Raw genomic sequence first — 15710 nt, forward strand, 5'->3', positions numbered from 1 at the left:
TGATGCTTGTCTTAGCTGATGAAGACAGTGTGATGAGGTTGAAAGTAAGTGAAAAAGCTCGTAAGTGGACCTTGAGTTGGGATTGTTTTGTCAAAGACTTTTAAAAGTATAAGTTTTTGTAGAGTTCCACCCACTGAAAACCACAAAGTATGTTCACATGCACATTAACAGTCCAATGTCCAGAGTTACATGAGCTCATATACTGATAATAATAATATATCAGATGTTGGATGTGTCACTATAGAGAGAATACGTCAACGCCCCATTTGACTAATTATTGGGCTTTATTGTTTGTGTAACATCTTCTTTTTCAGAATATGATGTTCACCTGTGTATAAAGAGATATTTGTGATCTGGACACAACAAATCCATATCCTGAAGCAGGATATGAGCTGGACAATAATGTGCCGTCAACATACTTGTTATGGACACTCCCTGGAGGATGTTTTCACAAGTAATAACACTTTGCGGACAACCACACAACCAGCACAGTGTCATTCATCTTTCATATACGAGTGCAGAAAGGAACCCAGTCAGCCGAATGTCTCTTTGGTTTAACCGACTGAAACAAGCAGATGATTTTTCTTTCTTTTTTTTTTTTTTTTTACTGCTACATAATCTTGATGAAACATCACTCATGAATTGCAGGACAAAGACGGCAGACAGTGCACCTCGACTTCAATGCTACAATATCGACACACATCAAGAGATTAAATATGCACACCTTCATTTTCAGTTCATTTGTACAACAGAATTTGAGCGGTTGTGGTTTCTTTTCCTGGTATTAGTCTATTCGAGAAAGGCGTACCGTTTTGTACATACACACCCGTGTGTGTATTTTAAGTGTATATACACGTATGAACAGACAGACTTTTGGCTGACTTTTGCATCTTGATTCACGTCAAATATCTCTGTTCCTAATACAAGCATGTGTAAGAGGGCAGACGGTGCAGGAAAGATCACATACAGTATGTACAAAAATCTACATAATATACATTAAATCAAACTCCAGCTTGTGATCACAGCTTCAGAGACAAGCTTATTTGGACAAAGACAAAAAGCTCTTCTGATATTTTTTTTTTTCCCTCCAGAGACACAAAACACATTCATGTACCGACTACTTCATGATTTAAAAGGTACACACACACAAAAACAACGTGCCTCCATATTTCTTCTTTGAAGAAAGATAAAGACTGAAATGTTAGAGAACAGCTGATAGTCGCTCTTGCTGCAGGACCACTGCACCCATCACAGTACTGCTTTTCTGTCAGGCACAGAGATTTAAGACCTAGCTAATGAAATGTCATCAGCAATCAATAAAACACACTGTCAATGAGACCTCAGGGCCTCAATTAAAACTGACACCTTCATGTATATCTCAAAGATATACCGGCTGGCTAAAATGAACCCATTCTGGAAAATTTACAAACTGTCAATGCAGCAAAATGAAATCCAGAGACACGAGTTTTCGGAAATGAGACTCGTCGAACACATAAGTGTGTTTGAGTGAAAAACTAAGACCAAAGTGGATTGAACTGGGAATCCATAAAACTTCAAATTGCTTAAATTTTCTGCACAACCCCGGCCTCCATGTTTGTCCTATGAGTCATCAGAAGATTTTGCAAATGTTTATACTGTGTATGAATGAGTGGGAGAGAGATTATGGTGCATTTATGATTGTTTATACTCCTAATTTAACCTCAGGTAGCTTTTGGGTATTTCTAGAACATATACAGGACCAATAAGTGCAAATTAATACAATTCTACTTTTTTATTATTACTATTGTTATGGATTTGAATAATTTCAGTGCATATCTTCAAAATAGTCCGCTGTGATTATGACCCATGTATTCTTGTTGACCAATTAGGCTACAAATTTTCCAGGGAGGTCACTGTTCAGAAAATTGAAGCAGTTAAAAGTTCATTTTACCCTTAAAATAACATACAGCATGAATAGTAAAGTACACTACAGATCCACTAAAATGACCACAGATATGTTTCTTAAAGGGAAAGATTTTGGAAATGTTACCCAGAGTGAGACAAACCCGTTGCGGCCTTTTTGACGTCTGAAACTTGTGCTGAATGGTGTCAAGTGGGAATATTAGCAGCTCAGTTTCAAATTCAGGAAATAGATTAGACTTTAATTAAACCAGCCAACAACGCTCTAAGATTAAAATACAAATTAACATCTGTTGCTAATTTCGTATTAAAGAAATGATCTTTTGTCAAACAGCTGATGCACCTGCTGTGGAAAGAGCCCACGGCCATAGTGGTAGAAACAAAAATGCAACTGTATGCACTTGTGAAAATGCTGTTTAAAAATACTGTTAATGCTAAGAAAAGGAGTACAGAGAATGAAATGTTCAGTGTTTTTTGAGACAAACCGCTGCCAAGAAATATGAGAACAGAGCTCAAGTAGATTAATCTCACATTCTTTCTAAGTGCACAGACGTAAGAAAGGCCTCCTTGAGTTTGTCTCACTCTGTATGAGCTGGAAAAACTGTACGACATAACTGAAAAAACTGAACTCTTCCTTAAATGATCAGGACCATTCTTACACAACAGCCTGGTTTCTAATCTGCTGACCAAACACTAGAAAACAAAAAAAAAATCACAAAATGAAATGAATTTTCACAATTTTGACAACTGTACATCCAAGCACTACACCTTTAGTCCATAAGAGTTCATTCATTAGTCTGGAATGGAGTATTTACACTGTGCAAATGAAACATCAAGCAGAGTGTGTTCACGTATTAAGAGCTGAAACACTTCTGAGTTCCTGCTGAATCATTTCTTCTGGTTCCAGGTCCAGTAGGAGCAGACTGTGAGGCCGGGGTGCCGACGCAGCACCGCTCACTCTTCATACTTCACTAACCAGCCTGACAAAGTCTCCTGAAATGCACCTGACAGTTTCTCTTTCACTTTGTCCCTCAAAGTCAAATCCCCTTCAGCTCTCACAGCTAATGTCTTTGGATCGCTATAACTTCATTTAAACCTTTTATGCGCACGATAAAAGATGCCTTTGTTTCACCAAAGGTTCCCACTTCACACTTGTGGTCCTCTTGAGTTTAGAAATAAAACTAAGAATTAAATAAAAAGAAACTGTGGCAGTTTAAAAGCAAGGATGGTGTAGCAGTGTTCAAACAGAAATTTCCTCTTTTTTTTTTTGAATAAAATGGGAATTTTTCTTTCCGTGAGCCACTGTAGCTCTAACAAAGGCTCTGCTCTCTGCAATAAACTGCTGCAACACATAACCTTACCTTATCAACCCTCAGACACAACACACGCTAAACTGAACCATTGACGTCACATTATCGCATGAAACGAGAACCAGCAACCATTCCAGCTTTTTTTTTTTTTTTTTTTTCGTACAGCGGCTGATCTAAAGGGGCAGCAGACTGAAGTTTAGAAGAAGATGACGTCCTCCTTGAGGTCTTCGGTGTTGATCTTGTAGGGCGGCGGCATGCTGTGGCTGTGTGTGAGCCCGTGAACATTCACCTGGACATGGGCCTGGGCGTTCGGACTGAGGCCCTGAGGCGGCAGATGGGGCTGGAATTGGAGAGATCCGGCGCTCTGTGAGTGGAGAGGCATGCTGGGAGGCTGCATGGCAGGCTGTGGATGGGGCTGTGCGGGAGGCATGGGGGGCTTCTGAACATTTGGAGGGTGGGAGGTGCTGATGGTGGAAGTAGATTGGCCGTCTGGTCCAGCGTTGTCTGGAGGACTTAGTTGATCTGTTAAAAGACATACAGGAAAGGCCGTGAGAAAACAAGGGATTACTCCAAATTTAGAACAAAAACTAGAGGTAGATTTGTTCTAGTTTACTCAGCCGCACTGAAATCTATCATGTGAAATCCTGCCAATGTTTTATGTCTATGGTAATTGTGAGAGAACAGGATTAAAGTGTTAAAGCATGTGTGTCAGCAGTACAGCCTGCCGTTAATCACAGTGAAGCATGTGAAATTGATAGGTGTTTACACAGGGTGAGGCTGGCATGAAGGCAGGCTTTGGAGAGCAACATGATCGGGTGGGGTCAGGTTTGCCCAGGTGGAGAATGTGTGTGTCTGTGAGAACCATTTTAATAATGCAGTAGGCAACGACAGACAAGAAGAGATAGTGTCTGGGTTTGTCCTGAGGGAGTGAAGGTGGAAGCACGTGTGTGTGTGTGTGTGTGCATGTTCATGAACAGTATATGTGTGTGGAAAGGTACCCGTGTGGTGATGGAGGGAGTGAGGCTGAGGAGGGGTTGACAGCGGGAGCTGCTGGTGGGGGCTGATAGAGCGCTTGGCCTTGAGGGTGTTGTCGTCTCGGGCGGACAGCTTCAGCGGCAGCATCTGCTTCATATCCACTGAGGCTGAGAGGAGGAGGAGGAGGTGGAGGAGGAGGAGGAGGAGGAGGAGGAGGAGGAGGAGGAGGAGGAGGAGGAGGAGGAGGAGGAGGAGGACGAGGACGAGGGAAGGGAAGAGAAAACAAGAAACAGACATGACAGGATGTGATTTAATTGTAAAATTAGATTGTAACGCTAAACTAGAGCAGCCTAGCAGCTCTCAGGCCATTATTTGATATATCAGAAGACTGACCCAATTTAGATAGCTAATGTGATCCTAATGAGCCACTTAAATGATGCTGATCAGGTCAAGCCCGTGTCAGACACAGATAGTTTGGATTTCGCTGACAGTGAGCCAGAAGAACAGAGTGCTGTAATGTTATACAACACCTAAAAGAGTCAGAAAAAAACATGAGCCTCAATGCAGCACTTGTTAACAGATTTTTCCGGCAGTGTATACTTACTGATACTTTATGTATCAATGTGTAAATGTATGTATATTTTATGTTAGCAGGAGTTGGCATCTGATGCTCTGTAGACTTGCAGTTTTTAGGGAGTAAAAAAGCTTAAAATGTCAAAAAACATAATATAATGTCTTCCAGGCAAGGTGTACGCTGGTGGAAATGAATTATCAGTAACAAATAAGTCACAAACCACACCCTCTCTATTTCACCGTGACACATTTTATAGGTATAGATGAAATTAGGAAAGAATGCATGTTTTTTTATGCATCAATAACTCCAGATACAGAAGTGTGTGTAGTTACTGCTGATTCATTTCATCATGAAATAGTTTCACGTGGAAATATCACAAGTAGACGAGTGTGTCCCAAAACAAGTACAGACTCGTCCCCTCTTATATCACACTGTATCACATATTTTGTGCCATTTTAAAGAGCAACTCTAAATCAGTGAGCATGTCAGTGTTCTGCTGTTTCTTTAGAGCCAACCTGACACACATAAATGGGTTTGACTTGTGGCCTTTTCGTAACCTTTGGACAGCCCTGCCTCCTACTGACAACATAAAACTCAGGTTTCTAGCTCCTTCTTACCAGTGCTGTCAGTGCGATGTGAGGCTTTGCCGCTCTTGCCTCCTTTCCCTTTGCCGCTGCTGAAGGCCGCCAGCTTGGTGGGGATCTGCTGCTGCACCCCGACCAGCTTGTGCTGCTGGTTGGTGGCGCTGAAGAGATGGAGCGGCACCTCTGTCTTCAGTGGCAGGGTGGAAGAGCCCGCCTCCCGCCGCGACATCAGCTCAGGGCGCTCTGGGTAATCGGCTGGTGAGACAGATAAGCTGCTACGCACCAGGGGCTTCGGGGGCAGGGGCAAGTCGGAGACGCTGGTGGAACCGGTGAGCCCGGAGGACATGAGGGGCTCCCCGTTCAGGCTGCCAGACAGAGGAGCCACCTGGAGGAGGGAAGGAAGGAGAAAGATAGAGAGGACTGTGTGTTAGTTGCTGAGAGGTGACTGAAGTCTTCTTCAGCTTTGCAAACATCATGTAAGACTCAAGTTAACAAAAGGACGGCTTCCCGTCTCCAAACTGCAATTATTCATATTTGTGGTTGCTTTCAGTTTGGAATCGGAGCCACGGAGCATCATGTTTGCATGTTGAGTGTGTGGAAACAGCCTGCACTGTGGGTTATGTATGGGAATATGACACAGAAGAAAAAAAACAACTTAAAACAGCTTCTTAAGACTACAGAGGGCACAAACACTCACACATACACACACATACTGTAAATCGCCTGTGTGACGCCGTGCCATTACAGAAACACAATCTGTTGAGAAGAAGGGTATTTATGGGCTAAGAGGGAATCAGAAACACATGCTACTACTTTCTGCTGAGCACACAGTTTGGTAAGTTTGGTGCAGGCTTTTGATGTGTTCTAAGAGGCTCAAGGACAATGTGCGCACACACACACACACACACACACACACACAAAATGAGAAACATAAAACCCTTAATAGTCCCTGTGCACATAAAGGCGTGTCTAACAAAACAGGCACGGCTGTTAGACAAGCAGGGGAACAAGAAAATGTCTCTCATGACATCAGTGGATAAAAGACACTGAGTGCATTGTCCACTTAATTACCAGAGTGAAGGAAAGATGATCTAGAAATCGAGTGAAGATCATCATCTAATCTGCATTCAATCAGATTCCCCGGAAGGATTTCTGTAACAATGGTGCAGTGCGGTGTTTGTATCTGTTAGTAATGTGTTGCATTACATGAGCTATAAAAAAGCATCTTTATACCAAAGACCAAAGTTTAAACTGATCTACAACACTGTGACCCAAAGTGTCACAGAAGGATATTTATCACATATTATATGAATTATATAAACATAAAATACAATCTGGCTACTATTTCAGACATTCTGTGTAGCTCTTTCTGTGTATACTCACATGGAAGTATTGTTGTATATGTGTGTCTATTTGTTGTATAGTATAATTACATCTTTTGGCTTTATTGATTTTTAATTGATGATTTCTTAAAGTATTGAAAATACAACCAGTCAATGTTACTAAAACCAGGCTTGGAAATAGCAAGTTTAAGTTAGAGGTAAGAAGAAGATGAAGACAACATGAAAATATGTAAAAAGTTCAAGGAGTCTCTTTGTTAATGTTCTAACTGCAGGTTAGTTATTATCTGAAAAGACATCAGAGCTTTGTAGTTTTACTCAGTTTGGATGGTTTGATCAGTGTCTATGTTTGAAGGTATTTTTTTTAACTTAGTTGGCTAATATTTAATGTCTATGCATTTTTGTAATCACACAATTTAGCACCATTTCACAAAGTTGTTCTTTGTTTCTCTAAAAATTTGACTACCAGCAGTGTTGAAAAGCCTCTGAAACATCCACTGAAAGTACTTGAGAATAAAGAATAACATTCATTCACATATGAGGAATCTGATACTTCATTTCAATTAAACCAATAATTAATATGAAATCATGACACTGATTAATTAAAAGCAATTAATCAATTACTATGCAATACTGATTAGTTAAATTATAAATATTTACCAACAGCACAGAGCGAATGACACACACTATGCTGTATCTGTACAGTAGATAGTGTATCACCAAACCAATGTATCAGTCTAACACCTGTTTTAACTGTAGTGCCTTAAACTTAAACTCTGACATCAGTGAGAAACTGCTGTGTTTGGTATGCAGTCCACAAGCTCCATGATTGATGATGATGCAGAATACTTCCTGTGGTGATGGGGAATGCATGATGCCTGTGTTTTACAAGGCATGAAGGGCAAACTCATCTAACTGTGACGGCGTGTCTGAAGACTGTAGCTTCCCCCAGCTGTAACAGGAGAGCATGACGGGACGACCCGAGGCAGAGAGGGGGCCCTACAGAGGGGCAAGTCTCCATACCTCCTTCCCTAAATCTCCTTTTTCTTCTTTCCCCCTCTATCATTTCTCCTTCTTCAACACTCACTCGTCTTGGCACACAGATGTTCCATTGTTCCCAGAACAAAGTGATTGGCATTAAGCAGCATAAACAGCAGGTTTCCAGGGCAGTAAACCGTGTGGAGGCTGCAGAGCACAAACAGCCCTGACTGACAGCACATAAACAATTAGCACTGGCTTCCTTCCAGAAGCTTCTGTTAATGACAGGCTTGGACTAGCTAATTATACAGCCAGGTTCCTCTCATCCTGAAAACTGCCTGGATACTCCCAAATCATACATACCCAGCCAAGCATCTCGGCTAACACTGCACAATGTGCTGCCTTGTGCACGACGGACACCACTGAGAATTAGATACTGGCTGATGAATCGTCTCTGGACAAGACGATCAGCAACATTAGAGATGACTTGACTTTAAGAGTCAAATCAACCATGTGCAGCTTTGATCCTGATGAATTATTGAGATCAGCGAACACTATATGCTTAAATCTGTCTAATCCAAAATCAAATTGTGTCTAAGGACTTTAAATGTGAAGATTACTCAGAGTAAATACTGTTTCATATGAAGTTTGGTTGGAACGATTTGGTATCAGGTCTCTTGGAGCTGAACGATCACATTAGAGCTGAGATAAAAGATAAGTCAATTAACATAAAATTATTCAGTAACTATTTTAATAATCAATTACCCATTTAAGCTTCTGACGTGATGATTATTTGCTTTTCTTTTTTATCATTGTAAACTAAATATCTTTGGGTTTTTTTAATTAAAAAAAAAAACATCACTTTTTTTGTCTTTTTATAGACTAAAAATCAAGTAATTGAGAAAATTAGTAGATTATTAATCAATCATGAAAATAATAGCTGCAGCCCTTCATCAAATTAAACATATCTGACAAACAAGATGTATAGAAAAGTAACTATGTTGTTCTCTCACATGAGTAAAAACTCTCAGTAAATAGACAATATTCTAGTTGAATATCGCTACAACGTGATGCTGCACGCAGCGTACAGCGAACAGGTGGGAACTGGCTACAGTGACAGATGGCGGCGGCTGAGAGAAAAATATCTGCCCTGGAGCTCGATGTTCTATCTCAGCTCCGCACCGCAACTGGCTGATATTGGAAGAAGCGAGTCACAGGCATCTAGGTGTGTGTACATGGTCAGAGTGTTAATGGGTAAACAGTTACTGAAGGGGTTTTTGTCAAAGCATGGGAACACATTTAGAAAACAGCATCGTAAATCAGCCTGGAGACTGAGGCTGTAGAGGGGAAAAGATAACTCAAAGTGTAGAAACAACAGATACAGGTCAACGTTTTACGACTGACCTTTTTCATGTTTTTCTTGACTTTTTGCAAACCTTCTCATGTTTTAGAAACGTTCCCCGTCATGTTCATGTAATTACTCACCTAAGTAGCAATACAGTTTTACGGTTTTCTACTCTTGAGCAAAAAGGCAGGGGAAGGTTGAGCACTTTGCTTAAAGGCAATGCTTATTTATTGATGCATTTCCCCTTCAAGACTTTCCCAGTTAATCTGGGGATTGAATCTTTGACCTTCTTGTCATAAGAATTTTATACTATTTACAGTAGGTTTCTTTCCATTAAAATATACAAATGTCAAGTTTATGTTTCTCTTTTTACTTTAAATCTCGCTGCATTGTGCCAACTCTCTTCTAAGCTGTCATTCAAATCACGAAGATTGCAGCTCTGACCTTGCTTTACATGCATTATAACTTCACATCCACGGGGCTATTGAGCAATGAAATCCAAGTCTCTGTCTGTCCTGGGCCAGTAGCCAATAAAAAAAAAGCATGAGCCCAATGTCTTTCTTATCAAGGGGCCAACTGAGATCAGATGAGATAACGCATGAAAGAAAGTCCCGCTGAAGTCAGGACATGCTGCAACTAGCACCCTCCTTGCTTAAACATCCACACATGTTCAGTAACACACACACACACACAAAAACATACACAGAGGCACCACTTTTTTATGAGGTCTAATCATAGCTCTATGGGTTTGCTGATGAGTCTTAATGTTAGGTGGTGGTGATTAAATGTCTGTTGATATCAAGCTGGCCTGGAGCCTGGAACAGATCCTGAGGTTGCAGCTGATGAAAAGGTTGTTTGATGTGTTTGACATAGAGGGGGAACAAGCCACTTCCAAATCTCCCATTACCGCAGCCAAAAAAGTCCCGTAGCCAAGCCAACAAAATAGTACATATATATCCTTACATCTGCATGCGTACAAAACACACAAACACGCTACGTAGCTGGTCTAAAACAAATATTATGGGTATGATTTAATGGAGTGCTGAGTGCTGATATGGTCCAGATCTCACTGGTTTCAGGTCTTATCTTGCAGTCCGTTTAACAAACAAAAACAAACAAAACCACACAGCAATCTTATTCACGTTGCCCTTTCAGTGAAGGCCTCTAATTACCAGGGTCCATGCATTACTCATCATAGCAGATTAGGTCAATTCAGCAGGCTCCTTTTCTCCTCAATTGTGGTTTTCCAGGAGTCACTGTGAAGTATTCTAGGTATAACTCACAGTCAAAGGACTGCCTGTTGCAGTAATGAGACGACGAGTGTAATAATTCATGTCAGCTGGTTGTGTTTGTTTACGTCTTGAATTAAGGCTCCAGTTAACTGGATGTCACTGAAAGGTCTCGTTACCGTGAAATCCTTGGGATGCCACAAAAAACAGATGAGTTGGATGCCATGGTAGATAGGGAGCCAGACGTCTGTAGATGTTATGAGTAAAGTTACAGCAGATGGATCAAAAAAAATGCACGATGGAATGCACGATTGGTATAAAAAAAAAAAGAAGAAGAAGTGGCAGAGCGTTTTTTTTTTTTTAGGGACAAGTTAGGACATGAATGGATGATATTGTGTCACCCGTCAGTTACTCAGCTTGAGCTCGGTATGTAGAATGAAGAGGATACAGGAAGGTCAGAAAACAGAGAGGTACTAATGACATCATTGGAGACAGCTTCAGTCAAAACAAAAAGCACACCTGTGTGGAAGCATGTTTATCAGTGCGCTGACAGCACTGCTCAGGAAGTAGAAACCTGGTCTGCACACCTATTAACATAAAATAACATTGACTCACTGACCTCAGTACACATGGGAGCATTAGTCAGCATGAACCATCCCATCATTAGATGTGCTTTATAATATGGCCTCCGCCTCATGACATAACGTGTGTGACTCATGTAGTTGAGTTCTCTTCGGTGTTCATGACTACATCAGCCATCGCACTTTTGCAGGAAAATCAAGTGCAACACTAAAGGATTATTGAAAAAGTAATAAAATAAACAGTCAGGACTTGACAACAGGTGATGTTAGGATACCAAAAACTGTCTTTCTTGGTTTGTTAAGAAGATAAACTCTGCATCAAGATAAAACTTCCAATGCTACACAGCTTTCTTAACCTCTCCTTAGTTTATAAACGAATGCCAATCATCCAAACTGTGTTGGTGATATGCTCCTTTGAAAACAACAAAGACTAATATTAAGTAACTTCACTGTTATTCCTTGACAGATCTGTTAGCACCAGGCATGAAATTACAGTCAGTGAATCTTTCTCATAGCTCCTCTCCCATGAAACTCACCAACAATGGCTCACATTGTACTGAAAGGAGAGAAAGAAGGATACAAGTAAGCAAACACAGGAAGGAAAGAAGAGAGAAAGAGGTAAAGAGAGGTGAAGGGAAAGGCTGCCCACTGCGTAGGTGGATTCCTGGGTTGAGCAGTTAAGAGATGTATTCATTTATATGTGTGTTTATCATTACCCCCCCCCATCAATGAAACAGGCTGTGGGAGCTGAAGCCAGTGTCTCTTTTCAACTAGTAAGAGGGCCTGAACTCAGGAACTAAAGATTCATTCACTGCATTCATGTTTCCACCGAATCTCATTAACTGGTAATGTCAGGCAAATCTGACTGATGAACACGGGATGGGAAGGAGATATGTGTCAGTGAGTAGGGAGATTTAACAATTATAGAAAGGAGAGACTTGCTGGAGGGAAACAGATTTAATGGGCCACTGTTGAGACTATATAATATATTTGGCTCTTCAGTGATTCACATGCTCACGTACCTTAGAAGGGTGGGTACTGGATTCATGCTCAGGGGAAGGGAAAGAAGGAAGACAAGGAGAGCCAAAGTAGGGTGAGGTTTGGAAAACTGAAGCAAGAAAACAGTGAAAGAGGAAGAAGGACAGACAGGAAATCCTCTTCTTATTCTTTATCCTGCTTGTAATCATAATTACCTCATCTATCTATCTCACTGTTACCCAGCACCTTGTCCTCTTTTTCCTCCTTCTTACACACCTTTAAAAGCATTTTCTTCTCAAAAGTATCTTGTGAAAACTCACCTTCACGATAATTAAAATTATAGGCAATACAAATGTTTATAATAGTAGTCATTAGATAGTAGGGATGCGCAAAAAATTGATTCACATAAGAATCGCAATTATATCTCTGCCGATTCAGAATCGATTCACATTTTTCAGTCTTTCCACAACGCTGTTTTCCATTTTTTCCTGACATGAGTTAGCTCGCTAAATCCCATAGATGGCGCAACGATACCGCACCGGTTTTCGTCTGGACCCAACTCCGGGGGCAAGAAGGAAGAGGAAGTGAAGTGTGTGTCATGGAGACAGAGACCGCGAGCAATGTAACCATGGACGTATAATACATCTATGAATGTAGCTGACAGAAAAACAAATACAACCTGGTTCATTGACTATGAAGGCAATCATTTGGATATATGTTGGATTTTCTTATCTCGAAAGGAAGAAGGAGCTTAATGCCATTATCAGGCGCTGCAACGCACCTCCACAGGTTTGTGCCATTGTGGGCTTATTTATTTGTAACCGCTGTGAAACAGTCAGAAAATAACGTTTTATTGATCTGATTCAGCAGCTTCCTCACTAACGTTACCAGCGCTCCCTCTCCTCATTCACTCTCTAGCTCGCTCGACCACTGCTTCTCTCTTTCTCGTCTTTTTGAAATGAGTCGGGAAGCCGTCAGCAAAGCCTAACTTTACTTTTAACGTTATCAAACGAAGAGAAATGTCCTCCCCTCTTCCTAGTAATGTTTTTGTCACATTGTGGTTGTACAGCGTTACAGGTTGCGTTTCTCCAAAAGTTGATTCTGGTTCAACTTTCTCACTGTGGCCCCTGCAGCCCTCCACCCCCGCAGCCTAAACGCACAACTCACAACAAGTCTGCTGCCAGCTGGTTATCTGAGGACGGGAATGAGAAATTAATTTTCTCTAAATGAAAAACGCAGTCTCCTTGAAGCTTATGACAAACTGTCAAAAACGAGCCAACAAGATGCAGCAGCGAAACAAGCGTTTAAACAGTCAATAAAATTCAGTAAATAGCTGCCTGTTTCATTACTTTATATTCATGTAGTAAATATACAAATATCAATTAGATGGCAATCTGCATGAGAAATTAAGAAAAAGAAACAAAATCGGTTATAATAATCACCTGCTAATAGTGATCAATTTTCTTGTATGCACTTTGCAGCTAAATGTAGAAGGCAGCTATTGTTTGTTTGACTTTGTTAATTGAAGTAGGAATCTGAGTTATTTAAGATTTTACACTTCGCAGTTCATCTTTGCAATCATTTTTATTTTTGTATTAAGCATTCATTTGAACCTTTGTCTCAGGGCTGCTTTGGTTTCCTGTTGACTAAGTGGACTAAAGGAACATAAATCTTACTCAAGTTGACATTTAGTAGCAAATGTTTCCATTTGATTCAGTGTGATCTTTTTTATTTGAGACCTATAAAAGTGTCTACTGCAGTCAAATGGAAAGAGTAACTCAAAACATCAATCTAGAATCAAATCTATGAATGTACTGAATTGTGAACTGATTTTGAATCGCAAATTGATTGTGAATCGAATCGTGACCCCAAGAATTGGAATCGAATCAAATCGCGAGATTTCCTGAATCGTGCACCCCTGTTAGATAGATAACTAGATTACTTTTTTGAGATGAATCGAGACAATTAAATTCAGCATCTGCTAGCTTCTTAATGCTAGCCTTCTATGCTGTTATATTTCTGCATGATCAAATACTGTATTTAGTAATACTGTTGTCGGCCTGCTTATGACCATCACAAGTTCCCCACCTCAATGGTTTTCCTCTTGATCTTCTTCTGGTGTTCCAGGCGTTCCTTCTCTTTCTCCACAGCTCTGGTGGACTCTCGCAGCCTCTCCAGGTCCTGCTGGTATGTCTCCCTCTGCCTCTCCAGCTCCTCCCTCTCTTCTGCCAGACGCTCCTGCATGGAAAGAACGAACAACGTTGCAAAGTTTGAGTAGAGTAAACCAGAATATTTCATTAATAATCACACATACAACAACGAACCACAGCCCACAGGTAGGACGAAGCGCTTTACCTCCAGCCGCTTGCAGTCCTCCTCCCTTTGTTTGAGTCTGTTCTCTGTGGTCTCCATTTGCTGGCGGTGCCTCTCCCGCTCCTTCTCCCAGCGCTGCTGTTCATTTCGGTGCTGTGACTGCAGCTTGTGGAAGCTGGCTAGCTCTTCTCTCTGCAGGGCCAGAGTCCGTTGTTTCTCCTGCTCCAGGAGCACGTTGCCTCGGTGGCGTCCAGGCAGGGAGGCCCGCTCTATCAGCGAGGCCCGCTGCAGCTCAATGTGGCTGTCCTGCTGTGATATGATGGCCTGAAGATGGAGACAGTGACAGGAGGAAAACAGCATAAGTTAATAACACAAGGCTATATTTGAATCTTCACAAATTCTACACATTTTTGTCATGAAAATTGTGATTTTTTTTAAATAACTCAAGCCACAAAGACAAACACTACATAATTGGGGGAAACATACAGTTCATATCGCATGTTATGAACTTCATAAATTGGACTTCTTTCTTTCACTGACTGTTTCTGATGAAAATTTCAGATTATTTGATACTTTAAAGTTTACAGCTGTAGGTTTGCATGACGCACTGCATTATTTTTTGCCCACAACACCGGCAAAAAAACCTAATTATTTAATTTTCAGAAGACTTTTTCCAAAAAGAAAATACTTTTGAATCACTGTAAGAATTTATGTCTGTAAGTTTATGGATATATTTGCCCACTGCAGCCTCAGTGTGGTCTTCTGCTGCTAAAGCCCATGCACTTCAAAGTCTTATATGCTGTGCATTCAGAGATGTTCTTCTGCACAGCACTGTTGTGGTTATTTGAGTGATAGTTGCCTGCCTTGAACCAGTCTGGCTGTTCTCCTCTGACCTCTCTCATTAACAAGGCATTTTTGCCCACAGAACTGCCATCCCTGCCATGCAGGGATTAAAGCAAGAAAAGATTTGTGAAAAGTTGTCCAAGAGAAAATGTGTACAATGTATTGAATTAAGTATTATATGAATTTAAAACTGCTCTATACCTGAAATCAAGCATGGTGCCTGAGAACTTTAACCTCAGCTGGATGTTTTTTGCACCATTCTCTGTAAACTCCAGAGACTGTTATGCGTGAAAATCCAAAGAGATCAGCAGTTTCTGAGACACTCAAACCACCCTGTCTGGCACCAACAATCATTCCACTGTCAAAGTCATTTAGATCACATTTCTGCCTCATTCTGATGTTTTGTCTGAACAACAACTGAACCTCTTAACCGTGCCTGCGTGCTTTTATGCATCAAGTTGCTGCCACACGATTGGCAGATTAGATATTTGCATAACAAGCAGTGGCCACTGAGTGGATGTCGATCAGAAGAAACTACATATTTCTGTAGGCACTCAGGTATCACTGCTATACAACTGGAACCTTTTGTTCATTCAGTGTTTTTTTCAAATTTAATAATATCTCACAGATTTATGTGCAGACAGATTACATATCTAGTGAATATCTAATCCTGCAAAATGTGTAAAAGTGGCTGTCCCACTATGAATCTATGGTAGGCACATACAAACCGAGCGTTAACAGTGTAGGAGACAGTATTCCAG

At 40.9% G+C, this 15710-nt stretch overlaps 1 protein-coding gene across 2 annotated transcripts in view; it reads right to left on the bottom strand.

The window, feature by feature from the left end:
- Positions 1 to 321: 321 nt before the first annotated feature.
- The window catches only part of arhgef18b (rho/rac guanine nucleotide exchange factor (GEF) 18b), a 46097-nt gene continuing 30708 nt past the window's right edge, over positions 322 to 15710 (bottom strand). For both annotated transcript variants that reach the window (XM_044361226.1, XM_044361227.1), the window contains exons 27-31: positions 14149 to 14430; positions 13882 to 14031; positions 5376 to 5727; positions 4208 to 4351; positions 322 to 3731 (exon numbers count right to left, since the gene is read on the bottom strand). In XM_044361226.1, coding sequence (XP_044217161.1) covers positions 3406 to 3731; positions 4208 to 4351; positions 5376 to 5727; positions 13882 to 14031; positions 14149 to 14430 — 1254 coding nt within the window. In that variant the 3' untranslated portion in view covers positions 322 to 3405. The remainder of the gene's footprint in view (positions 3732 to 4207; positions 4352 to 5375; positions 5728 to 13881; positions 14032 to 14148; positions 14431 to 15710) is intronic.

The sequence above is a fragment of the Thunnus albacares genome, chromosome 9 (assembly GCF_914725855.1).
Source record: "Thunnus albacares chromosome 9, fThuAlb1.1, whole genome shotgun sequence".
NCBI lineage: Eukaryota > Metazoa > Chordata > Actinopteri > Scombriformes > Scombridae > Thunnus > Thunnus albacares.